At 41.3% G+C, this 27,921-nt stretch overlaps 1 protein-coding gene, 1 non-coding gene and 1 pseudogene across 2 annotated transcripts in view; 2 read left to right on the forward strand and 1 right to left on the reverse strand.

Moving 5' to 3' along the window:
- Positions 1 to 6,764: 6,764 nt before the first annotated feature.
- LOC142424301 (10 kDa heat shock protein, mitochondrial pseudogene) lies at positions 6,765 to 7,248 on the forward strand (annotated as a pseudogene).
- Positions 7,249 to 17,017: 9,769 nt separating this feature from the next.
- LOC142425302 (U1 spliceosomal RNA) lies at positions 17,018 to 17,180 on the reverse strand. The gene has a single exon (XR_012779648.1). It is a non-coding gene; the product is annotated as a U1 spliceosomal RNA (small nuclear RNA).
- Positions 17,181 to 18,760: 1,580 nt separating this feature from the next.
- STK17B (serine/threonine kinase 17b) overlaps positions 18,761 to 27,921 on the forward strand; it is a 32,086-nt gene continuing 22,925 nt past the window's right edge. The window contains exons 1-2 of the mRNA XM_075530395.1: positions 18,761 to 19,010; positions 27,649 to 27,814. Coding sequence (XP_075386510.1) covers positions 27,693 to 27,814 — 122 coding nt within the window. The 5' untranslated portion in view covers positions 18,761 to 19,010; positions 27,649 to 27,692. The remainder of the gene's footprint in view (positions 19,011 to 27,648; positions 27,815 to 27,921) is intronic.

A 27,921-nucleotide genomic window follows, 5' to 3' on the forward strand; every position in this document is an offset into this window, starting at 1 on the left:
AGCACCTCCCTCGTTTTTTTCCTTCACGTCTTCTATATCAAATCACTGTCCTTTCATGTCCCTCTTCATTCATGGAAACAAAAAGAAGTCACAAGGAGCAAGAGCTGGTGAGTGAGGTGCGTGGAGCTAGAGAGCCACACTGATTTTTGCCCAAAACTGGTGCACTGAGATGCGTGAGCAGGTGCATTGTTGTGGTGGCAAAACCAGTTCCCCATCTGCCACAAATCAGGTATCTTTGGTCACACACTGTTACAGTCTTTTCAGAACCTCTAAGTGACAAGCTTGATGAACAGTCTGACCTGATGGAACAAACTCCAAATGCGCTACAAGTCAACATTTTCATCGTTCAGGAAGCTGATGGATATCCAGAACGAATTTGTCATCAATCGACATTTCACTTTTTTTGAAACAAGAAAACCACTTGTACACTTGAGTTTTTCCCATAATGCTATTCTTTTAAGCTGTGTTCAACATCACAACAGTTTCTGTGGCATTTTTCCTGAGTGGGAAACAAAATTTCACAGCCGCATGCTGTTCTCTTAAATCAACCATCACAAAAAAAAAAATGAGGTTCAACCAAAGCTGCTTTAATGAAAAATTCACTGTGACCAGAGAAAACCTTCCCAGGCGACACCACTGGGTACACTAACTCAGAGTGAATTGTTCAATGCTTGCCTAGTGGGAAAAATGCATACTGTGAAATCTCTGTGCCCAGCACAATCCCGGTATTTTGGGGTGCCCATATATATATGAAAGAGCTTCATACCAAGAAGTAACCATAGTTCAAGAAGGCATCCCAGGCCAGTCCAACTTGAGTCCATGGGACCAAGATCCCTCATCTGAAGCACAAAGTTGCAGGCCAATGGTTCAGAAAGGTAAAGTTGGATGCAAGAAAGTCACAGACCTGTGGATGCAGATTCATGTGGGTCCAAGGTCAGTGGAAACATGATAGGGCTCTGACAGCTCTCGGGGTCCAGCGGCCCACATGATCCCCAGGGGTAGACACAAAGTCCCACATCTCCCAGGTCAGACTCCACCCCTAGACAAGTACAAGTTGACAAAATCTAACTGTCACAGCAAGCAAGGTTATGCCATTTGGCTATATTGTCCTCGCCAGTCTTGTTGCCCTGTTCTTCTGCACACAGTGGGTCCAGTTCTCAGATTATTGGCTCAGCATGCAGATTAAATAAGTATTGTGAAGGGATATAAACCTTGCATACACCTCCCTGACTAAAACCACTCAGTATTCCCTTGTCTTTTTGAATGATTGCTTTTGGTCGATGTATAAGTTCCACATGAGCACAATTAAGAGTCTGGGGATCCCATTCTTTGCAATGTTATCCATAATTTGTTATTCTCCACACAGTCAAAAGGGAGAAACAATTACAGATTACGGTAAATTACAGCCAAATAATAGAAACTACTTCTGCAGGAGGACTTCACTTGCTGATAAAGATGAAGCTGAAGAATTTCACCCTTCAGTAAGGGGTACAACTCATGTAAAAAAAAATCCTCACAACTGGACCAGTAGGTAGCATCATAATAAACAGAGAAAAGAACAAAGTTATCAAGGATTTCATCTTGCTTAGACTCACAATCACTGTTCACGGAATCAGCAGTTAAGATATCAAACAACACATTCATTGCGTTGGCTAACTCTGCTGCAATGAGCTGCCTTTCAAGTGTTGAACAGCAAGGATGTTACTTTGAGGAATAAGGTGGACCTGAACCAAGCCTTGGTGTTTGCAATCACATCACATGCATGTGAAAGTTGGACATGGAATAAAAAAAGACCATAGAAGATCTGATCCATTTGAATTGTGGTGCTGAAAATACCATAGACTTCCAAAAGAACCGACAAATCTGTCTTGGATAAGTGCAGACAGAATGCTCCTTAGAGGCCAGGATGGGGAGAATTTTCTTACATGCTTTGGCATGTCAGGAGAGACCAGTCCCTGGAGAAAGACTGGTTGGTAAAGTAGAGGGACAATGAGAAAGAAGACGGCCTTTCAGTGCAGCTTGGACTTCTTCCTTCAACACCATTGGTCCATGACCATGTGCTACCTCCTGAAATGGTTGAACTTCAACCACTTCTTTTTGGGGACAGTGATTCTGTATATTCCTCCACTGTGTTTTGATGCTTTAAGAGGACAGTGGATTTAGTTGGACACTGTTCAATATTTTGCTCCTACATCCTTCAACACTATAACTCAGTATTTGTATTTTTCTGTTTTTAGTTTGAGGAATGCTGGGCATGTTCTTTCCTTGTTTGTTTTTCATTGTTGTTGTTTTACTTTTCCTTCAGGTGTGTAGTAGTTATATAATCTGGTGTCAATTTGGGAACTGAGAGGATTAAAAGTGAAGGGGTGGAGTCTAGCCTGTCAATTGGGTCATAGCCAATGAGATCTCTGTGTAGGCATGGCCTTCTCCTGAGGATTCTGGGAACTCCCGTATTTCTTCCTTGGGGGGCAGAAGACACACTCTCTCTCTGCTCACTCCTTGGAGACTCTCTACTGACATAGCTCACACCCTGAGAGACGCTCTACTGACAAGACATTTGGCACTATGCTGATAGACCCTGTGCCCTGGTAACTGGAGGAGCCTCGTGGAGACCCCTGTCAGTGCTGAGATGCTTCTACTACCATTGGATCCACAAGACTTTGCATCCACTGGCCTGTGATTTTCCTGCATTCAGTGTCATTGCATGTGTTTCATGAGTTTGAAGAGGACTTTATAGATTGGTATTAGATATAAGGGCTAATATTGTACTTATGGACTTGATCTGAACTAGACTGGGATGTTTTCTCAATATTCAATAGTTCTTGTATATAAGCCTCTTTCTTATACACATATCAGTGTCCATGAATTTGTTTCTCTAGTCTACCAAGACTACACAAGGTCTTAGCATGTTTCATACAACACACGGTCTTCTCTAGCTGGCCTTTGAATTTTTCTGTTCAGCTCTTTCACTTCATCCCTTTTCCCATTCATTTTTAGTAAAGAACAAGCTTCAGAGTCTCTTCGGATATCCATTCAGCCTTTTCTTTCTTATCTTTTTAAAGATCGTTTACTCTCTTCATGTATGGTGTCCTTTAGGTCATCTGAAAACATGTTGGACTTCAGTGTTTAAAGTGTCAAATCTATTCGTGGGATGGTCTCTAAATCCAAGTGGGATATACTCATGTTTGTACTGGGGCTCTTGTGAGCTTGTTTAATTTTCTTCAGCTCCAACTTGAACTTGCATTTGAGTAATTTATAAATTTTTCTGTATTTTTCTGTTATCTCTTAAGAATTGATTTTTTCACATGTCTTTTTGCAATGTTTTAAAAACCCTTAAACTTGAAAATTGTAACTATTCTTACAAGAATCTTTAAAAAAATAATTCCGTATGATCCTAAATAATACATACTACACAAAATATATTTTTAAGACTTCACATTATCTTTACAGACATACATATTCGAGGGGGTATAGCTCAGTGGTAGAGCATTTGACTGAAGACATACATATAATATTATGCTGTAATTATTAACCTGAAGGAGGTTCAATTGTTTTACTCATGAGTTAAGTGGTCCAGACTATGCATTATCATAAGTACCTTTCTAATATGCCTGTGTTAGTCTGGGTAGACTAGAGAAACAAATTCACAGAAATTCATATGTGTATAACAGAGAGTTTTCTATAAAGGGTGATTATACATTAAGAAAACATCCCAACCCAGTATAGGGAAAGCCCATAAGTCCGATATTAGCCCATATGTCCAATACCAATCTATAAAGTCCTCTTCAGACTCATGAAACACAGGCAATGATGCAGAATGCAGGATGATCACAGGCCAGTGGGTAGAAAGTCTTTGGATCCAGTGGCGTTGTAAGCATCTCAGCACTGGCAGGGGTCTGCATGTGGCTTCTCCAGGTTCAGGGTTCTGGATGTCACACAGGACGTGAGCAGAGAGAGAGAGAGTCTCTCTGGACTCCAAAAAGGAAATACAGGAATTCCCAGAATTCTCAGGAGAAGGCCATGTCCACACAGTGGCCTCATTGGTTGTATCTTGATTGGCAGGCCAGACTTCACCCCTTCTCTTGTAATCCTCTCAAATTGACACCAGATTACGTAACCACCACAACTCCTTTTTTTGATTGCTAAATAGCTCAGATTGCTATATTCTCAACTCTAGCAATCTCTCCCATATTCATTTTGCTTCCTTAAATGAACAATAGGAAATGAGGTCAACAAGCTTACCTAACATTCATGCTCCATTAATAAAAAAATAAGATGCTGATGAGAACCTAAGAAATATTATTGAAGATAGGATAAAAATGCATGTGTTGTATGTCACTTGAATGCCATGTGCCAGTAGCATTCAGCCCCATACACACTCAAAAAGAAAGTAACTGTTTAGTGGGGATTGGAGAATGACCTAGGTTAGAAACTGTATAGGTTAAAAGGAACATATACTTATAACTATTAGCAATTATCATTCAGTTTTTTCATTGCCATGTATAGGTGGTCACCAAGGTATATGAGATCAGTTCCTAAATATTTCTTTAAGTCAAATTTGTGGTAAGCCAGAAACAGGTGCATAAAGTTCTTTTTTAGCTTTAATTTAGTGCAAATAAAAAAAGATTGTAACGAAGTCTATTCGGTAACTTTAAAGCTGCATGTGTAGGAAGCAAAGGTACGGTGATTGTGATGAACGTGTGCGGCAGGTTCAGGGTTGGTTCAAAGGGAAGCCACTGCCACTCTCACGCTGGACCTTTGTGGCAAACCAACTCCCGAATACAGTTGAGAAGGACTTCTTGATCCTCTGCCCTGGAGGAGCTCCCAGTCAAGCAGGAAATGCCCAGGAAAATAACTGTAAAATAAAACTGTCTATGGTACAGTGGGGGTCTATGGTACAAAGGCGAACCTGAGTTCCGCGGAAGGACGTTCAAGCTAGTTTACAGAAAACCGAGAGAACAGGAAACCAGAGTTGAAGGGTTCAACTCTCTTTTCTTTGCTTTATGCTTGTCTGGGTTGAGTTTTCAAGTTTCAGACCATCACTTCATTTGCTTACAGGCATATAAAAATAAACATTTTACATAGAAACAGACAAAGACACACATGTGCCTAGTCAAGGATGACTTTGGCCTCTCAGAATGTGCATTTCGTCTCCGTGGTGACCCTGAGCTGCCTCACATTTTTGCTTTACCGCTGCCCTGCCTTGGGGAGCACCAGGCAGAAAGGGGTTCAGGTAGGGCAGGCTTTGGGTGTGAGGCCATCTTGGGTTTGTACCTTGGCTTTGCTGCTTGTTAGATGTGTGACTTTCACTAAGTTTCATAACGTTTCACAAGCTAGGTTTACTCATTTCTAAAATGGGGGGATTATGTTTGCCTCACAAAGTGATCATAAAATAAAGTGGATTGAATGAGATTGATATCAACACCCTTCGGGATATTGACTTTGCTCCCACGTGACTCATTCACACAGGGTTGTATCTCAGGAGTTGTGAGTCTGGTCCCAGTTGGACCAGGAGTGGGCATCTGTCCCAAACTAGGCTCACCCTGAAGCAGCCCCAGAGAATTTAGAATGGAGAAGGAGCAAGGTCATTATCTGTCTGGGCTGTGTCAGGAACAGAAGAGATGGAGATCTCTGGAACACTGGTGTGTGGACATTCCATTCCCAAAGCAGCCAGACAGCAGAAAGAGAAAAGTTGGGAACGGCTGGCAGAGGGAAAGAAAGTTGTGTTTCCAACTGATTTCTGCTTCCTGATTCCAGAACCTCTCTTGGGTCTGGGTTTCCATAAAACATGGACTATCTGCTCCACAAATACCTGTAAGACATGACTGCTAGGTTGGATTCTCACCAAGTCCTACTCCAGGTACCATGCTGCTGAATAAAAAAGGTTGTGGTTTCTGCCTCCGGGGAGTTTGCAGCCCCATCGGGAAGACAGGCCATCAACTATTAAATCCATCATTGGTTCTCCAGCTTCCTTATGCCGTGACACTTTCATACAGTTCCTCATGTTGTGTGACCCCCAATCATAACATTCTTTTCGTTGCTACTTCATCACTGTCATTTTGCTACTGTTGTGAATCGGCATGTAAATATCTGATATGTAGGATGTATTTTCATTGTTACACATTGAACATAATAAAAGCATAGTGATTAATGACAAACACGTCATTCCATCTTGTGAAATATTTATTTCTAATGACAAATCAATGAAATGTTGTCTGGAAGCATGGTGTAGCATGGGTAACAGTCTTCACACCGGGTACTAGTAGGTGGGGGTATCTGCATGTGGGCAGACCCGCCTGGGGATGGATAGAGGAGCAGTGCTTCTGTACCTAAAACCTTCGGAAATAGGTGTTTTTCCACGGGTTGAGAACCACTGGACTAGGAGAAAAACGTGTTATGGAGAACAGGGGACGGGGTGGGCAGGGAAAACCTCCCCGGAGGATGTGACCGTAAGCTGAGAACTGAAGGTGGGAAAGGAGCCAGTCTGGAAGCAGAGGACGCTGAAAGCTGGATCCCCTCATCACCGCCAGGGAGAATCTCCTCACAGGTGAGCGCTGCACCTCTACCAGGCTTCTCAGCAGAGGTTTTGTTTGTTTGCTGTTTGCTTACTTCCTGTCTCTTAGCAGGTAGACTGCCAGGTCTGTAGATTTCCACTGTCTAATAAAAATACTCAAAGCGACTGGCCGGCCTTTTCCCACGTTCACGTGCTTGCGAATCCGATTGCGGGTCTCTCCTTGCAGCCAGCGGCGCAGCGTCGCAGCATCATGGCAGGACAGGCATTTCGAAAGTTTCTTCCCCTCTTTGACCGAGTACTGGTGGAAAGGAGTGCCGCTGAAACTGTAACCAAAGGAGGCATGATGCTTCCAGAAAAATCGCAAGGAAAAGTCCTGCAAGCAACAGCCGTAGCTGTTGGGTGCGGCTCGAAAGGAAAGAGTGGAGAGATTGAACCAGTGAGTGTGAAAGTTGGAGATAAAGTTCTTCTGCCTGAATATGGAGGCACCAAAGTAGTTCTAGATGATAAGGATTATTTCTTATTTCGAGATGGTGACATTCTTGGGAAGTATGTGGATTAGAGTAAGCCACTGTTGAAATGGCATCATGTGAAGCTGCCCATTCCACTGAAGTTCTGAAATCTGTCATCATGTAAATAATCTCCATGTCTCTCTTTTATAATAAACTCATGATATGCGGTGTCGCTAAAATTTTGTTTCTTTGTTTTAAAACATTTCCAAATAAAAATATGCAGACCAAAAAAAATACTCAAAGCTCTGGGGTTTGGATAGTAAGCTAGGGTGGTCGTACATACTGGGGAATTAAAAACTGAGAACCAGTCTCCTCTCTTCGCAGTACACTGAATTCAAATTCTGCCTCTACTCATTAGCCGTGTGGCTTCAAGAAGGTCACGCAGACGCCCTAGCCCTGCGTTTCCGCATCTTCAAGACTGTGATGAACGGGGATTACAGGTTGCAAAAAGAAGTCTTTCCATTTGATGTTTCCAACGCTCCTGAGGCTGGCGCTTCACTCTAAAGCCATGTATCCACTGCACTCTTGCATGTGTTGTCTCACGACAGAAATGCTGGCTTTGGTACGCTCCTTTTCTGCTAGGCGTCTTCCTCAATCCTGGTGACTGGTGTGGAATTTTTACTTCTTGGTTAAACCTTATTCTTCAGATGGCAAATCATGTCAGTGCTCCACATCCCAGGTCAGTCCCATCCCAAACTGCCGGAGGCAGTCCTGGGCCGATGGGAAAAGGGGGCCGTAGAGAAGGCTTGAGCAGTGCTCCTGTGTGATGTCAGAACGCCCTCCTAATGCTGCACCCACCCTGGCTGGCTGTCCCATCTGACCTTCGGATCCCCCTGTCAAATTCCATTTTCTTTTCTTCCCAATATTTATGGTTTCTCTCTTATAAGACCTTCTAAAATGCTTCCGGAAGAAGAGAGGGGAAGAGACAGGAAGATAGGGGCAGTGAAAGTAGGTCAAACAATGTTGCTTTCTGAGCAGCCCCTCCTGTGGTTGGCCGAGAAGAGTTTATAATCTCCAACTCTGGACTGAACTCTGACCTTGAATGGGCAAGTCCTGTAACTCTGTCTCTGTTTCCGGTCTGTAAAATGGGTCAACCCCAGCCTTGTTTATAACGATCTCAGGATTCTTGAACTTGGGACAAAATATTGTACGTGACAGCTCTGTTTGAGCTACTGGAAGGGGACTTTTCTCGGTCCATGAGTAATGGAAAGAGGCTCAGCGGCATTTCTGAGTTGCGCTTTGAAAGAGTGACCTCAGAGGCAGGCACAACAGAGGGAAGAAGTCAAGGGCTGGAAGATTCGAAGATCATGAAAAAGTCTACAAACCCACCTATTTTGGTCACTTATTCAATTTACTGGAGCAAATGTAAATATGGTTCTAGCCTAGGTTGAAACAGACTCACTGAAGTAATGAGAACTGGTCAGATATTTATTTTGAAATTTTCTATTTTTAGCAAGTGGAGAGAAATAATTTTTAAAAAACCAAAAACCTCGGGGAGAGACAGCAAGAAGCTGCTCAGCAGCTTCCCTCAAGTGCACCAAGATCACCATCCGTAAAGCTTCCAAACCCTTCTAGTCAAAGGAGATGCAGTTGGGGTGAGGCTTGTAGGAAGTGGGTTAGCACTGGTCACTCCATGCCCCTGGTTTTCACTTTCTCCCCCTATTCTCATGGTAGGGTATACTGATTTATGGTTGGTTTGGGGGGTTGGTTTTTGGTGGGGTGGGGGGAGTGCCTTCTACTGCTAACAGAGCCTTTCTTGGTGAAGCCAACTGTGGGAATACTCCAATCCAGAATCATGATCACTAAACTCAAGCCTTAGCAACTGAAGATCATTAAACAACAACAAACAATGAATTGTTTCCCAATAAAATTTCCCTAAATTACTTTAAAACATCACATTAAAGAATCCTAAATGTGAGATAGGCTTTCAATTACAAAGAATAAAAAAAAATTAAGTCAATATGAATTTAAGTCTCCATTTGAGTTAGCATGAAATGGCAATATCTGAAGGTCTTGATATTTCTCACTTGGAAGTCTACCAAGAAGGTGGCTGTGAAAAAAACACTTGAAAATATGCTTGCAAAATGATAGAAGGCAGAACCATTCCAGGCCCTAGAAGCTCAAATAGAAAAGCATTATATTTTATATGACATTAAAATATAATGAAGAGTAACCTATTAGGAACTAGTTCCAAAATCCTTTCTGGATAATTTGGTACATTTGAGATCGGGTGTACTTTTCGTGCCTCTCAAGCAGGCTATAAAACAAGATACTCTCCAGAGCATTAGGACGTTTCTGTTTTGATTGGCTTGGAAGGGCTGGAGGTCCTTGGAATGATTTATAATGAACTAAGCCCTTGGCATGGCATCATCTCTTCAGAGCCTCTTGCCTATTTTATAGACAGTTTATAACTGGGAAGTACACAATGAAAATCCTACACTCTGGTGCTTGAAAGTTGGAGCACACTTTGAAATTCTAGGTAAAGGTTACAGTTTGAGAAGAATGCCAACATTTTTTTCCACCTTTAAGAATGCTACATATTTCAGTCCATTTACATAGTTGTTTTCTGTTGAAGATCAAAGGGTAGATTAATTTTGCCTTCTTTAGAATGAATCCTGATTTATTTGTGAAATTTCAAAAGGGATGATGTTAAAAGAGCCCAAGATATATAGCCACAGAAGTTATATATCAGCTTTTGTCAGGGCAGTCAGAGTTCTTAAGGGTAAGTAATTAAGCATCTCTGATTGGTGGAACTAGAAAAGGAATGAATTTAAAAGATGGCAGGAAACTCATAGTAAAGAGATTTAGTCTGGATGATCAGGAGCAGGACAAGACAATCATATTCAAAGTCATGCTCCTGAATTATTCTAGTAACCAACTCCAAATCAAAACAGACCGACACTACTTGAAGCTTCACTGCAGGAAGGAGTCACCCTGGATGTGGGAGGCGCCATCAGAGCTGCCATTTCTAGGACCTGATCACCATGCTACTCTACGTTCTGTCTCAGAGAGTTCACAGGCCCTAGCCTCGTGACTCCAGATTCAAAGGCTTAAGTGAGTGTATGTGGCAACTCTTCCTGCCCTAGCTACAAGGGAGACTGGGAATGTGAGTATTTAGCACATTCCCAGGCTTAAGCTCAAAAGATGAGAAATTATCTAATCACCGGAGGAGGAGATATCAGGCAGCCAATTAGTCAAAATCAAACATTGAGTCTGCTCTGACGCACAGTGGCCCTATAAGACAAGAAGAACTGCCCCTTTGGGTTTCTGAGACGTTAAATCTTTACAGGAGTCGACACTCTTATCTTTCTCCCAAGGAGTAGCTGGTGGGTTCAAACCACTGACCTTATGATTAGCAGCTCAATGTGTAACCCATTGACAAATATTCCAGTATGGAAAGAACTAGCTGAACACTATGATTGCAATAATAGTTCTCAATCACTTTGGCTCCCCAATTTTGTACACTCATAAAAATGACTTTAAGGAGTTTTAGTGTATATATGTAATTTCTATCAATAGCAATAATATTATAAGTTAACACTGAGAAAATTTTAAAACATTAATTCATCTAAAATAGCAATAACATATTGTAACAAAATTTCAAATGAAAGCCATAGTTTCAAACCAAAAATAGTGATAAGGGTGATATTGTTTTCTATTTTTGAAATCTTTCTAATTTTCATCTTATTAAAGCACATATGGATTTTCATATCTCTTTCTACATTGGTAGAAGCAGGATACAATACTCTGGTGAGAGAAGGATGGTGTAAAGGTAAATATCATCTTAATATTGTTGTGAAAATAATTTTGATCTTGGGGAATCCTCCAACAGGTCTTGGGACCTCCTTACCACAGTTGAAGAACTGATAAGAGATTCACTTTTTGATTAGAATTAAATAATATATTTGTACACACAGTTCTTTGATTCGTTCTGCAGTCTTTTTTAAAATTAAAAAAAATCATTTTATTGGGGGCTCTTCCAGCTCATAACATTTCATACATCAATTGTTTCAAGCATATTTGTACATACATTTCCATCATCATTTTTTTTACATTTTATTAGGGACTCATACAACTCTTATCACAATCCATACATATACATACATCAATTGTATAAAGCACATCTGTACATTCTTTGCCCTAATCATTTTCAAAGCATTTGCTCTCCACTTATAGCATCTTTTTTTTTTTAATCCTAAACCCACAAATTTTGCTCAGAGGTTGATAAGGTTGAGCCTATATCAAATTCTTGACAGAATGGTGTATTGAAAAGACTGTGAGAATAGTGACAGGATTGTATTTGGGTTATTCATTAAGCTTCGTCCTCTCGTTGGATCTGTCGTGGTGGCTTACTCCCTTGAGGTGCTACCCACAGGTCAGCAGTTTGAAAGATGAGGCTTTCTGCTCCCGTAAAGGTTTACAGCCTCGGACATCCAAAGGGGGCAGTTCTACACTGCCCTACAGGGTGCCTAAGAGTCAGACTCAACACGATGGCAGGAGACTTTTGGAATTTCTGATTCTACAGTGTACTAAATTGGAATATTTTAAGCAATGGCAGACCCATTCACACCCATACACATGATTTCTACTGAGGCAGAGCCTCAGTGTCTAGTGTGCTTGTGGCTAGAAGACAGAAGTTCCTCTACAACTTGGCTTCAGTTTCTACCAAATACTTTGGTTAGCAAATATACAGGACTCTCTGAAGCACAGCCTTAAACAAATTGTGAAAGACAGCTGTGAGAGGGCAGCTGTGGGAAAATGTGGCCAGATGCTAAGGGGGCAGACTAGGTGGGTGTGCAGTCAGGTGATTTTAAAGAAAGGAAGCAGTGACAGACGAAGGTAAAAGGGTCAAATACTAAACTGCTGAGCTCCAAACCAGAGGGTCATGGGGTACGTTAGAGAATCTAGGACGTACTGTCTTTTATCAGGTATGCAAATTCAACTAGGCATGGTTGGTGTTGGTGAAGGCATATTGTACATGTCACTCAATTAATTATTCAAATAAATGTAAAGAGCTTTTCTTTCCTCTTGAAGTATTTCTCCGATACAATTAGGTGGATTGACCTTGAGATTAAGACTAAAACCCAAACAAACCCAAACCCATTGTTACTAAGTCTATTCCGGCCCACAGTGACGCTACAAAAACTGACTGCCATGGGGTCAATACATGGAGTCAATAGCATCCTTGTAGGACAGCATTCACCACCCCTGTGGGTTTTCAAGACTATATAGAACTGTTTGGGCCGGTTCCTGACCAAGACAGCCCCTTGTAGCAGCTTCTCGAGAAGACAAATGCCCTGGCCGGATTTCAAAGCACCTGCTTTCAGTGTTTCACAGAGCTAACCTCCCAGGACAGAACACAGCCCCCCACCCCCCCAACCCCTCTCCCTTGAATTTTTCCCTAGGAGCAACATGATTTACTGATAGGATGTCACCTGGCCCAAAACTTGCAACCGCAGCACACAGAAACTCCTTTCCCCTTACTGGCCCCTATGCCTTTAAGCTCATACTCTATATAAGTCCCACTGCCTCACTGCCAGGTGCGACTCCCTGCCTAACTCCTTGGGTCGCGGAAACTGCCAGGGGCTCAAGATGCCTCCTTCCCTTTCCTTGCTCTCCCTTCCCTCCCAGGGTTCTTTTCCCTTACTAAAATCCTTTTCTTTTACTTCTTTTTGTCTAAACCCTGTGTCTGTCCTGCGACCCGTCTCCACCTCTCAATAACTCTTTACTGAAATAGAAAGCCCCACCTTTCTCCTGTGGAGTTTCGTGGTTTCAAACTGCTGACCTTGTGGCACTCAAACCAACATAAGTAAAAATGCTCCATTGGGTTTCTGAGATTGTAAAACTATGGGAGCAGACAATCTTATCTTGAGTGAGTGGTGGGTTTGAACCACTGTTTTTTCCATTAGTAGCCCAATGCTTCACCAATGCAATTCATTAGATTTCATTACAACCTAAATTCTTCTTTGGGCCTGCTACCAACTAGTTGTGTGATTTTCTGTATGTCCATTAACTTCTCTCATTTTGGGTTTCCTCTTTTCTAAAACAAAGGGATTGAGCTATGAAGCCCTAATGAACTTTTGAAGCTCATGCTCAGATGACATGGCTTGTTTACCATCAATTACAACACTCTCAGTACAACGATAAACAATTTGAGGCTTAGAAGCAATTAGAAGGCAAGTTTTTAGCCCTTTAGATCTGTGTTGCCTAGCACACTAGCCACCAGCCAGGTGTGGCTACTGAGCACTTGCATTTTGATCTGTTTGATTGAATATTAAATTTTATCTCAATTTAATTAAATTTAGAAATTAATGCTGTATTCAATTACTAAAAAAGTAATGTTTCCAACAATTTCGATGTATAAATCTGTTTTTTACTATTTTATGAAAAATTATATGAGAGCAAGTATTCCAATAAAAATTGAGAAGCACAATAACTGTAAAATATGTACCAGATTTAAGACAGTATCAACAAGAATTTAAATATCCCCTGGATAATTTTATATTGAAAGGACAATATTTTAAACACAGTGAATTAAACCAAATATACCATTAAAATTAATTTCATCTTTTATTTTTTAATTTTGCCTATTCAAACCAAACTCATTGCCATCAAATCAATTTTGAGTCACATCTCTCCTATAGGACAGGGTCGGACTGTCCCTGTGGATTTCTGAGACTGTAACTCTTTACAGGACTACAAAACTAACTACCACTAACTCTTTTTCCTTGGGAGCTGGCTGGTGGTTTCGAACTGCTGACCTTGTGGTTAGCAGCCCAACACATACTCACTATGCCACCAGGACTTTTAATTTGCCTATTGGACCATTTGAATTGATATATGTGGTCTGCATGCCATTTCTTTGGGACAGACTTTGAGGACCGTGCTCTATCAGGGCCGCGACTCGATTGGCAGTCTACATGCGTCACCGTTATGCTTGGGTGCTTCAGAGAAAGAGTTACCAGGCGTCAGCCTTTGAGGAGGGTTCCGGAACCAGCTTTAGTCATTCCTGTTATCGGTACAGAGTTTCATCCCTTACTTTTGTCAATTGAGTTTTTTGTTTCAAGAATACCAGGGGATACAGATTTTCATAGCTTACCTTTTTTTCAAGAAAACCAGGAAATATAAGGTTTCCCAACACTTCCAAAACTAATAGGTGAGCCCCTATCGGCTCAAGGTTTGAGCCAAGCCCCTTCCGAGGGCACTGTACCATTAGTCTGGCTACAAATTCCTGGCTCATTTAGTTGTAGACTGGTGGGACGTACTTGTTTCCATATGGATTGAGCTACAGAATCTTGATATGGAAAATAACTGGTATGTTTCCCCCTCACCGAGGCAGATGTGTCAAGGGAAGAAATTCTGAGCGTGAGGATTTCTTCTCTGTATTACATTCCACCTTTGTTTTCTGCATCTATCGGGAGTGCATGTGTGACTAAGGAGGATCAGCCTTCCTGCTCAATATGGCGGCTCAATCTGGTGTTGTGATCAGGGTAATCACCTTCCCTGGATAGAATATGATGAATGGCATGGCATGATCAGGGAGGATTACCATCCCTCATCAGCATGTGTTGATTCTCCTGAGATGATCAAGGGAATTATTATCTCTGGTCACATGTGATGACTCACCTGGGAAGATTGAGGAAGACTGCTATCTCTAGTCAACATGTGGTAATGACCACAGAATGGCCAGTAGGTCAGATAGACACTTCCCACTCAAGGGAGTAAGAACAAGCACCTCTGGCATGGCAGCGAATGTCCTTCGGTAGACCAGGTGGGTGCAGAGATATGCTGGCTTCAGAACTTTACTGCAAAGCCGCAGGTGGTACAGTTTCTGTCTCTACCAGGAATTCCTTGTTTCTTGAAACCCAGTGCATGAGATCAAGCAAGTGTAGTTGAATATCACTGGGACAGTCATATTCTGAGAATCCAAGGCTAACATCAGGTACAAAGTTCAACAATCGATGTAGGGGAATAAAGCAGGCCATGTGGTACAAGTATAAGCCCTGCCCTTAGGAGTGAATCAGCAAAGATTTCTCATATTTTGAAGGGTAGTCTTTTCAATGCTGGAATTTGGCAAACATGTTACTGATGAAGGTGGTAGAAAGATGAAATGAAGGCCAAGGCAAGACAATACAAGAGATGAAAAGACTCACTGGTTTAAAGTGGTGATGAGAGAGAAGAGGATCCATTACGGTGTGAAGTGATGCGATACTGGGTTAGTAACAGAGAGGAAGGCAGGTGGGTAGGAGCAGACTGCCATGAGTCGTTGATCAAATGTTGGAACTGAAAGGGTCCAGGGTTGTTAGAAATCAAACCATTGCAAGTGCAATAATGAAGTTCTTTACATCTTAGAGGTTACTGGTTCCAGCACTTATACTGGGACCTCTGGGATGCAGCAGCCATGTTCACGAAAGAATTGATGAAAGAATTGATGGGCAGTGTTTCATCGCTTCCTGAACTCTTAGCGACGGACAGCTAACATTTTTATTTCACTGTGTGGCTTTTTTGTTTGTTTCCAAACCACTATAGGCATCTTCAGTGAATTCAGTAATAATCAACAAGAAACTATGAAGACAGAAGCAACATTCTTCGGGTTACAGAGTTTTTAGGGTAGACACATTAGGAGTAGGGACAACAAACAGATTTTATTAAAGGTCCCTTGGCAAATGCTTTTGTCTTGAGCAAATTAGTGTGCAAAAGCAAAAGGAGTTCGATGGGAATTTTCTTGGCATGTGTAAGAAAGAAAACGTCTTCAGTGAATGTTATGGTTTTTCTTTAAAATAAGAGGGCAACCCCCTCTGAAAAGTTTTCCAATAGTTATCTACCTGCCGCCCTACCTATCATTATTGTAAATCTACTCTCCAACCAATCTTCTATCGAGTCAATGTGACTGACAGTCACGCGCTAGGGCAGGGTTGAACTGCCCCTTGGGCTTCCTAGGCTGTAGCTCTTGTTTTCTTTAAACAGTTTTATTGGCACTTCACCCACATATCATAAAATTCAGTAGTTCAATCATACCAAGAAGAGTTGTACAATCTTTACCACAATCAATTTTAGAATATGTTCTTCTTCCTTGTACTCATTATTTGTGCAATTATTTTATTCAATTTTGGCAAAAATATACAAAACAAAATATTCTCCAATTCAACAACTCCTACATGTATAAACCAGTGACATTGATTTTACTTTTTGTGTTATACAACCATGATTGATATCCTTTTATAAATTACTCCACCACCAGCGCTTCCTAAACAAAAACTCTTCCTCCTGTACCTCTGTTAACCATAGATCCAGTTTGATTTTTGTTGTTGTCGTAATTTTGATATAAGATTTACATATCATACACTTCCATAGTTAAATCACTTGTAAAAAGAGTTGTATATGTATATATCTTCACAATCAGTTTTAGTGTTCCCTCCTCCATCCTGCATTCATTGATGGCTCTCCAATTCCCCCGTTCAGTTACTGTCTCTATACATCCACTTCTTCTGTGCTCTGTAAACTGGGAACCTAACAAAAATAATAAAAAACAGAAAGAAGAAAATAATAATACAAAGATAAAAGTACAGAGTAAGAAAGACAAGACCGCTAATGATATTTAAAAAGCAAGAGAAGAAATTTGTCATGATGCAATAAAATTCAAGTTGGGTCAAGAAAGAAGTCAACTGACAAAGTATCATACCATGGTTCGATCCACCATAATCAAGTGGACAATAATCTCTGTCTGGTGGTAAAACTGTTTCACTCCCTTGCCTACGGCTAGAGAGGATCCGCCAGAGGATTAACCTGATTAGATGTTCTCACTGTCCTCCATAGGCTTCTACAATTTGGGTATTTGCAATTTAAGCTCTGATACGGTTCCCTTCATCATAATTGGATCACACGCACTGGTGTGCTTCTTCTTTGGGGACTTAGTTGATGTCCCACTTAGATGGCTGCTTGTCTGCATACAAGCCTTTAAGAAACCAGATGCTGTTTTTTTTCTTTTTTAAATCAGGGGATAGCGTGAATGCAGTCCCCCACTACCACAAATAATGCAGTCGGGTTTCCACATTTGGGGAAATCACAGGAGTCAGCACACCTGGAGAGCAATGGATGAGCCTCGCCCTGGGGAAACCATCTTCGTGATCATGGTATCTCCCCTGCCAGGTAAGTATAAACCAGATGCTATTTCAATTGATAGCTGGTCACCATCTGCTTTCTTCACCACACTTTGCCACAGCACCCTTATATTCAGTGACCTCTTCATGAAGACAAGTATCGAGTGGGGCCATGTTATAAGAACTAACTATTCTTGGATTGGAACTAAAATTTAGGTGACAGCCCAGAACCTATCTGCTTATGCCCAGATTATAAACAACTCTGATATACTTTGGCGGTCATATTAGGACAAAAACAAAAACCAGAACCAGCAAGAACAACAACAAAAACACCCCCCCCATAAACAAAACATAATAGAAACAAAAAAGAATCATGCACCTACGGTATAAGGCAATTGTATTGCTATCATCAATAGTTTCCAATGTCATAGAATCTAAGGTACTGTTCATATGAGGAGTTTATGCCAGTAGAGTCTAACTGCAAACTGCAGTCCATGAGTTGTTGCTTGGTCCAGGTTGACTTCTTAATTGAGTGAGCTGTTTACATTGAGCATGGGGGGTCGTGCGATGGGAAATTTTTCCTCTATCATTTCTTCTAAAGGGCAGGCTTGCCTTTCAGATGAAAACCTATCATGTTAACGCAAGGGGAAAACTGAGCGTCTAAATATATGGTGGCTTTGGGGCTCCTTTCATTGGACACCCGCTAAGCCCAGGGTCCCAGCCAAGGTCCAATGACTGCTATTTCCAGTCTTGGGGAGGCCCGCGTTTGCTTCCTCTCCCCGTTAGGTATTTCAGTCCTAAGTTCCAGAGTATAGCTAGTTTTGAAGTAGGACCCAATTCATTCCACTTGGGAGTCCTTCTGGTGTGGCCTTTAGGCTGTAACTCTTTATGGAAATAGAAAGCTTCGTCTTTCTCCCACAGGCCAATGGTGTTTGGAACTGCTGACCTTGTGGTTAGTAGCTCAATGCATAACCCACGATGGCAACCAATCTTAGATTCATTAAATATATATATATATATATGTATATATAGTGTCTGGAATAAGACTTTCTTTCCCTTTTTTTTCATTCTGTTCACTGGGTGACAGAGGCAGAGTCGTCTGCTGCGGTTTTTCATCTTGAATTCATTCTATTCAGGCCTGCCTCAGAAGACCACCACTCTCTGGAGCACGCGCTATGTGTTGGGTCGGCCATACACGCTCTCCATTTCCCAGCAAAATGTGCCCAGCAACTGTGGCACCGGGGACAACTCTTCACCTGCAAAGAGTCAGCAAACAGGTCCTTGGTGGGCGCCTGAGTTTGCTCATGCACTTGGGAGGAACCTGCCTGCTTCCTCTCCCCAGCTCCTGGGCAGTCACGCTCGTGGCCTGGCCACTCCGAAAGCCGAGAGGGATGCTTCTAATTAAAGCGCCAGTCTCACATGCAACGACCTCACTGCTCCCTACTAGCGCACCCCACCTGCGCCCGCCTCTAGCCGTCTGACGCGAGCCACACCCTCCCGACGCTGAGGCCCCGCCCAGAGCACGCGTCCCAGCTCTGCGCCCCGCCCATCTCCTTGAGAGCCAGCCCCGCCCTCCCCGCGCGCTTATTGGTCCTGCAGGACGAGGGGGCGGGGCCGCGCAAATAGTATCGCCTCCTGACGCGGCTGCACTTTTCAAACCTCAACTGTAAGCCGCGGCTCGTCCCTGCGGCGGTCGCCGGGGGCTACCTCACGGAGGACCGGGTCGCCGCTGCTGGCCGTTGTCCGGAAGAGTGGAAGGGGGGTCCTGCCCCCCTCAGAGCTCTTCGGAGCCGCCCCGGACCCGGTGGGAGAACTTGCCCTGACCTGCCCGCCGGCGCGGGCCCCTCGCAGGGGGCAGCCCCGAGAGGACGTGCCGAGGCCGGAGCGGTCAGTATCTTCCTCGCGTGTCCGCGGCCTGCTGGGCTTGGCGCGGGGGCGCGGGGCTTCGAACACCTGAACCCCAGGACCCCGGACGCTGAGGCGCGCCGGCGGAGGGACCCAAGCGATGCGCGTGGACGGGTGGGGACTCTGCGGGTCCCTCTGGGCTTTGGGGTTGGGGTCCCGCGGCGCCTCGGCGGCCTCCCGCGGGCTGGGCTGGGGCGCCTGTGCGCGCGCGGCTACGCGGCAGGTCGCCGGCCGGTGGGCCCGAGGGCGCCCCGCGGCGGCCGGGGCGGCGGCCCGGGTTCGCTCTGTCCACGTCTCCCGGACGTGGTTCCGCGCCGCTCCGAGTCCCCAGCACGCGTCTGTATTGGGGCGCACGTCCTGCTCACGCAGCCTTTCGTCCGCAGAGTTTGCTCATCTGGAGTGGCGTTTCCAGTTACCGCTCAGAGCAATGAGTGTGCGTGCGTGTGTTTGCGCGCGCGTGTGTGTCGCACGAGTGGACAGACAAGTAGACGACTGGCAGCTGGTGCCTTGGTTGTCAGCCACCCCGCCGTAGTTAGACGCCCAGTAAACCCTTCATTGTACAAGGACCACCCTCAACCTACCACTTTGGCATTTACTCGGCTTTGCTTTGCTGTAGGGAAGTCTCTTATCTTCGGATTACCCGAGAGAGGTGGATAGCGGAGACAAGGTTGGGAGCCGCTTTGACAGCTGGTAGACAAGAGCCCTGTTTTCTCTCTGATGGGACCAGAGGCACGCGGGCACCAATGTGCAAATTAAAACTCAACGACTGCATTTTTAAAAGCCAGCTATAGCCCCGTCAGAGTTCGGTGGTATTACAGGCCTAAGTTCGTTTTCTGCGCCATGTTCACGAATTGCTTTGCCTATGTAATGTTTACATCCGAGGCTGTAGTGACACGCTGAACGGAGCAGTGGTGTTTGCTGAAGCAGTGATTGAGACCATGAGCTCAGACAGGGTTATCAATGGAAACAACCAGCCATGGGGCAGCCTATGGAAACGGGCATTTTACAAATGCAAAGCCTTTGGCGGGGCCAGGAGCACAGTTTTATGACTTTCTCAATGACACATTCTTTTATAGCTTTGTGATAGACTACCCAGAAGTAGTTTTCAACAACTGCTAATGCGTGTAAGCTCCATACCCATCGCGCCCTCTCATTGCCATCAAGTCAGGACTGACTCGGTGACCCTGTAAGACAGGGTGGAACGGCCTCTGTGGGGTTTCTGAGACTGTAATTGTTTACTACTACTAGAAAGCCTTTGGTGTTTCTTCTGTGGAGCTGCTGGTAGTTTCAAACTACAGACCTTGTAGCTTGCAGCCCTACGCATAACCACTGCATTAGGGCTTCTTCGCCCATAGACCCACAGAACTGTGCCTTTCTTAAGATGTGCAGGTACACTGCAGTAGTGCTCAAAGGTCCACACTCTTCTTTCCCCAATCCTGCTCCTCGGAGCAGATGTTCGAGATTTTCTTTTTAATCATTATTTTAATAGTTGGAACTGTTATTATTAGCTGCTTTAATTTTGAGATACACATTGTAGGTGTTTTGTTTGCTAAGTATGGATAGAAAGTTAAAGGGATATTTACAGGACAACATGCTTAAGTTTATTTTTTGTGTCTTTTCTCATGGTTACAGTTTCTCTTGAGATCATTGAGTAGTGAATTACAATTTAGTTAGGATAGAATTCCTTTTGTAGGAAAATAGAGATTTGACTAATTGACCCTTGCATCAATACACGCATTACCAATATGAAGGAGATAAAAGCACATCTATGGCAGCCATGTCTAGTGCACCCTTTTTATTATTAAGTTTGCAATGAAAATTATTTACTGATGTGAAGAAAGTGTAAACATTTCAAAAGCTTTGTATGGAAGCTGTTTCATAACTATAAATGAAAAATGTCTTTATCAGATTGCCCTGATTTTTATCATAAAGAACTCACTTAAAGCCCTGGAAACAAGAAAAACAATTACTAACACCTTGACTGAACCATGAAGTTCTTACAATTGCACACATAGTGTATTGAATGCATAAAGCCCAAAGGCTCAGTATTGAGGCTCAGCAACCCTGTAGGACAGGATAAGTTTCTAAGACTGTAACTCTTTACAGGGGTAGAGAACCTCATCTTACTGCTATTTAATGCATACATATGTACAATTGGCACTTAACAAAACAAACAGTGCTCCTAGACTTACAATTTCCAAAGCAATTTTAAAATTTACTCTTGGTTTTTAAAGAATTCTTTTGTGCCTGAGGGATATTTAATGTGTTAGAAACATTAACAGTCATTTTATATGCATTTGGGAAAACTTCAAATGAATACAGTTACTTTAGTTTTTTACTATATTGATAAAAAAAATCAATGATTTTATTTTTAAGGAGCATATAGCTTTGTGGTAGACTGTTTTCATAGGGTATTTCTTATAATATTTCAATTAAATATACTTATAAATTACTACATTCCAAGCACACTTTTAAATTTAAATGTTGTAATAAATCTTACAACAAATTGCCAAGGCACACTTTGTTAAAGTTTTAAAAATTGTTTTTCCATTTATTTTGGTTTATCCTTTTTCTAACATTTCTTAAATTTCATTGCCATTTTAAACATGTAGTCCTTTTCTTTTAATATTTATATGCAACATGTTTTTATCCTAAGACCTTTGCAACATCTTTCTTGAAAGAGGGCATTTAAATATTTTTTAAATGCAATTATATTAATGATATGATAGTTTCTTCTTTAATCCTCAAAAGAGCAGATTTCCATTACGCATTGTAATAGTTACTGAATAAACAGTACTTCAGCAATGCTATTAACTAAACAGTAATTTATTTTACAACAGAAACTTAATTTTCCACCTGACGAATGACAAGCACTGTATGTTTTTTGGCCTTCTATATTTCCGTTTTTCAGCATCTCCCTAATCTGGTTCACAATTATAGGATTTAGTTGTTCTGAAAGTAGAGAGAACACTTGGCCTTACTATCTTGGCACAGACTCAAGCCTGGGGTTGTTTAACCTGGGACGTCAGTCCTGGGATAGTATATACCAGACTGGTTGGGTCAAGTCTGTTAGCTGACTTCCTGTTGTGATTTTTCAAAGGACTAAATTCTTGAATTATATGTTCTATTCAGATTTTGATGGTGTTTGTTTCCAACTAACAACACATAAACCTTTAGTGGGAGAATACATATGTGAACATACTTCTTGAAACCTTGACTAATTGGAAATGGTTCTTATCTACATTAGTAGATGGCTCTTCCTTTACTTTTGATAGATACTGGATAAATAAAGCTCCAGTTTCTCTGCTTTCTTAGAAAAAAACAGCTGTGATTAAAAAAAAAAGAAAATTCAGCTATGAATATCTATGTGTCGTTGCTTGGTATCATTGAATTGATTTTCAACTCATAACCACATCATGTAACAGAATAGAACTGCCACTTAAGTTTTCCAGACTGTAATCTTTATGGAAGCAGATAGCCAGGGCTACTAAGTAGGCTTGGTTAGCAAACATTTAACCCTTGTGCCAAGAGAGCTCCTTTTGAATTCCTATGTAGAAGAAGCAATTGTTTCTCTGAAATCTTGTAACTTTAATTTCCATTTCATTTTGATTTTACTTCATGAATTTCTAGCAGAATCTGTCCTTGGTAAGACAAGTGCCCGAATGTCCTAATTGAAGTAGTTTTTAAAATATCACTGCTCTTACTTGAATTCGTGCATGGAAACAGGTGGCCAGCTCTTCTGGCGTGATAGGTACAAGTAAAGTAAATGGTCTGTTGTTGTATTTTAATAATGATAAAATAAGTTTATCCATGCTTTTAGACTTTGTAGCTATGCTTTCAGAACTAAAATTCTCTGGCAATTTGGAGTGTTCCTTGTTTTGTTTAGGCAGATATTGTATTTGAAGGTTCAGTACTATAATTTCCAAATGGATCTCTCAAGGTCTTCTAATCTCTTTAGGTTACAAGCCTTATTTTATTTATTTTTTGTTGTATCTTATAATTCTTACAATAACTCAGAACCGTTTCTGTTGGGTGGATTTGGACTTACAGTGAGTGACTTATGTGTGTCGGAGTAGACTTTGTTCCATAAGGTTTTCAGTGGCTGATTCACCCAAGCAGAGCTTGGTGAACTTGAACCATCAACCTTTAGCAGCCAATCACATTAACTACTGGCACCACCCAAAGACTCTAGTTATGTAACTTAATTAGCTAATGGGCTTATTATGAGTTGGAATCATAAGAAGACAACTGATGGTAATAATTCAGTTCATCAAACTTTCACCATGCTGGGACCTTGGATATAAAAATTGATGGTTTCCCTGTAGATACTAAAGAGTTTCAGTATAACATGTTGCAGGTTAAGGGGAAGAGGTATGCCAAGGGCCCTCCTACTTGAAGCATAAAGAAGAGACATTTAAGCCAACCCATGTGTTTTAGGCAAAGCTTCTGAGGAAGGTGGCATTCTGCATCGACATATGGACAGTGTGCAGGAAAAGTTGCTCAGTTAAGGAAAGGTAGAAAAAATATTGGAAGCAGAGAATTGATAAAGGTGTAGTGGCAAAATATGCTAAGTGGTGTCACTTGTGTTGATGTCATCCAATGCAGTAACTCTTGGGGGTGAGGTCATCCCCCATGGGCAGGGCAGCCTGTGAACTGCCCCCTCCTGGTTGGCAGCACAATCACAGCCCCTCCCCTCTCCCACTGGATTTAGATGGTTGCAGATTGTTTGGTAGGGGGTTAAGAAGATGCAAGGGGAGTCAGAGATCTGGTCGATAACTTTCATGTAGCTAAGCATTAAATATTATATGAAAGGTAGCCAGATATTGTTGGAGAATTTGGTGGACAAGTGACCTTGATGTTTTATTGAATATGCAAAATTGTCCAAAACAGAGGAAATAGAAAAATAAGTAGGCTGTGACACTGGCTCCAGTCCAGTAATACTAGGGAGGTGAAGAAAAGCAATGTTATGCGCAAAGAGTGAAGTAAAACATTGCTATTGGGGTTCTAGTTTCAACTGGCATGTGGTTATTCTAAACAAAATGTGTTCAAACATGTCTTTGCCATCAGTGGATGGCCATAGACAAGTTCTTTCTGTAATTTACTTGTCTCAAAACAAAAGGTCCAATCAAAACAGTGATTTCCAAAGGGCATCAATCTGCTGAATCAGTTAAACTTAAGGCAGAGAGGTCCCCTCAGAAGCTTATGGTAATGACTTTTTTGGGAGTCCTAAGGGGGTAATTCTGATGGATATTCTCAAAGGACATAGTATGATCTTGGGAACTACTATAGAAAAGTTTTGAGGAAATAGAAAACTGCATTGGTGAGAAAATGCTAGGAAAGTTGAAACGCAGGCAATTTCCCCATCACAACATTGTACCTACTCATTCTTGTAATGTAGCAAGGGCTGTCTTGTAGGAATCCCATTGGGATACCTTATCCCATCAAGCCTACAACGGTCATCTTGCCCTTGCATATTTTATATTTATAGCTACCAAAGCTCAAAGAGAATTCAAAAGAAACATGAGTTGAGTCCCTCAAAGATGCCAAAGAGACACTTTTGATGTGGTGTAAATTGAAGAGTTCAGAATTCTTCAGGGAAAGAATGGGGAGCAATACCTCATCTTAAGAAATGTAGAGACCTGGATGAGGAGGATATGTCCAGTTTCACATAATGATGTTTTTTGTCTAATCATGGCTTCTATTATTTTGTGGCAACACTTTTGGATTTATCCTGGTACAGATCTCTATAGCAGTTTGTAATAAAAGTATTATAGCAATACCAAATACCTAAATGAGTTTACGGTTCATTTGTCAGAAATGTGCTCTTTTTCTGGGGCATAACTTGTGTTCCAACATATGAAGAGCCACAGTATCAGCATAAACTGCTCGCCTGCCATTGTTTTTACCCATATTTATATTCACCCAAATTTTGTTGTGAAGTGCCCTGAAGTTATTTTTGAGACAAAGTCATCCCATGTGACAAAGTAGAACTGTCCCCTGGGTTTTTTGTTTGGCTGTAATCCGTACAGGAACAGATTCCAGGGCTTTTCCTGTGGAGAGTAAGTTGGGTTCAAAACCATCCGCTTTCTAATGAGCAGCTGTGTGCTTAGCCATTGCATCTACAGAGCTGCAGGAAAAATAAAACAAACAGCAATAACAGCAACAAACAAGCAAGCCATTATGATGACCAACAGTATATGGACGTATTATAGAATATGTTTGGCAAAAATGAAATATTACTAGTATTAGGGAATATTGTTAATAGGTTGCTTAAAGGCTCTGGTTATTATCATTATCCACTTCAAGTTTTGATCATCTAAGCTTTGTCCTAATATAACTTAATAAAAGGCATTTTCAAACTTAATTTTCATCAGTATCCCTGGAAATCAGTTTTTATTTTGTTGTTGTTGTTGAATAATTCCAGGATAAATTTGGATTTGTACGAGTGGTACAATGAAGTCATACAACTGAAAAAGTTACAAATTTCCATTCATTATATAGAATTATATCCCAAACCAAATCTACTCCCATTGAGTCAATTCTGACTCGTAGTAATCCCATATAGGTTGTAAATCTTTACAGGAGCAGATAGTCTCATCTTTCTCCTCCAGAGAGGCTGATGGATTTGAACAGTAAACCTTGTGGTTAGCAGTCCAACACTTACCCAGCAGCACCACCAAAGCTGTTATAAAGTTTATTCAGAACTTACTAAGTGATTTTTCTCTATGCTATAATAAACTAGGCATTAATTCTAGCATAATATTTACTCTACATGCTTATAGCTGAAAAACTGACCTATGAAGTAGATAAAAAAAACATAAAAGCTCTACATAAATGCATAGAAAACATTGAAGCCTTTTAAGACTCGAATAGTAATGACCATTGAACTTTTCTATTTGTTCGTCTTTTTTTTAAAAGATAATTTTACTGCGTGTGTATCTTTAAGGGTAGCAGTGCGCAGAATTCTGAAAAGAACATTTTGGGGTAATCATATAATTCTTATTGTTTCATCACACCAACTGTGAGACTTTAAGTAAATTATTTAACTTCGTTGAGTTTTGATTTAATGAAAGTCTGCATCGAGCAAGTGTTGGCAAGGAAATTAACCAAAAAAAAATCAATCCTCCACGTGGTGCTATTGGGGGTTGTAAATGGGATGGGAAAAAAGGACCAACTGCAACTTAGTCTACAATATTTTGTTTGTTTTTGATTACATGAAGCGAGAACTGTAGGAACTGAAAACAATGAACTCTAATCACAATGCTTCTTTGCATAATTCATTACCATCAAATCAATTCTGACCCACAGTGGCTCCATAGGACATAGCAGGATTGCTCCACTGTGTTTCTGAGATGGTATCCTTATGGGAGCAGACAGCCGCATCTGTCTCCCATGGAGCAGCTGGTGGGTTTGAACCTGCAGTCTTATGGTTAGACGCTCAGTGCAGAGGACACTACACCACCAGCACTCCTTACATGAAATATTGAAAAAGTAATAAAACTTGCAAGAGCAAATACTGGTTATGACATTTTTATCCTTTCCTATATACTTGGAATATCTTCTTTTTTAAAGTATTAAATTGGGCCCAAAGATCAAGGAATGGGCCGGGGGGGGGTGGGGGAATCTTGCTGGCTTGAGAATGAAACCAGCAAGAGAGACCTGTAGGAAGTGAAAACAATAAACTCTAATCACAGTGCTTCTTTGCTAAGTTGAATATAGTTGGCATTTAAATTTAGAAAAATGAAGAACAATACATATCAAGTAGGAAATATGGAGAAAAATTATAACTGAGAAGAAACAATAACCGTCGATGTTATAGGAGGGTGTTAAAAATAATGATGTTTGTCTTTTATTAAGTAGGCATAGCAGAAGTATCCTGAAATGTATAGCTTGCCATTATTGTCTGAGATCAGATGAAATGAAATAGTGATTTTAATATTAAACTGAATGTATATAAATGTTGAGCAAAACTTTATGTATTGGCAAATACTTATACAGCAAAACTATTTTACTCTTCACATGTGGTGAACTTTGTGCTAGATTGTACCAATAGAAAAGAAACTATTAAGCTCTGTGAAAATTTCTGAATATAATATTGAATTGTAGTCAGTGTGTGAAACAAGTTCTATTCTTTAGTCATTCACATGTCAGTAATATAACTTAATATATGTGAATTCATCATTACAGTCTCACTTTCAGTTCTGTTTGGCAATGTGAAATGAAATTTAAAATCAACAATTTGTGTCACATTTTCATGTTAAAGATGAAACTTTAAAGCCTGTGTTTTAAAATAAAATTATTTGCTTGTATTATAATTCTATGACAGCTATTTGTTTAAGAGTTTGGGAGGTCTTGCAGGAGTTTTACAGTCATTTAATTGTGAAATTAGGTCAGTGACTTTGTTCCGATGCTGCAGAAGGGCTACTGATTTGTGGTATGTTCTCTGATATCTATCTTCCTTGTACGTGGGATATGCTTGTACTTATTTGGGGTGGTGGTGAAGGTTATTGCTTATAGCTATATTTGGAGTTGCATATAATCTAGTGCACATCCTGTCTGAGATAACTTTTTTTTTTCTTAATAACATTTAAGTTTCATGCTTTGTTTTTTTTTCTCAAAGGTCGAAACCAGTAAGAAACGACAGGTATCTGGGAGTTCGCTAACATGTCGAGGAGAAGATTTGATTGCCGAAGTATCTCAGGCTTGCTAACTACTGTGCCACAAACTCCAATGAAACTGGACAATGTCAGTAACTTTTATACACTTACATCTAAAGAGCTAGGAAGGTAAGAAAACTAAGGTTTACTTTCTGATTTAATTTTGATTTAGGGTTTCTGTTTTCTTTTTTGTAATTGATACCGTAGAACTCACTTGGATCGTTACTTTAACAGTG

This window comes from Tenrec ecaudatus, chromosome 13 (genome assembly GCF_050624435.1).
Source record: "Tenrec ecaudatus isolate mTenEca1 chromosome 13, mTenEca1.hap1, whole genome shotgun sequence".
NCBI lineage: Eukaryota > Metazoa > Chordata > Mammalia > Afrosoricida > Tenrecidae > Tenrec > Tenrec ecaudatus.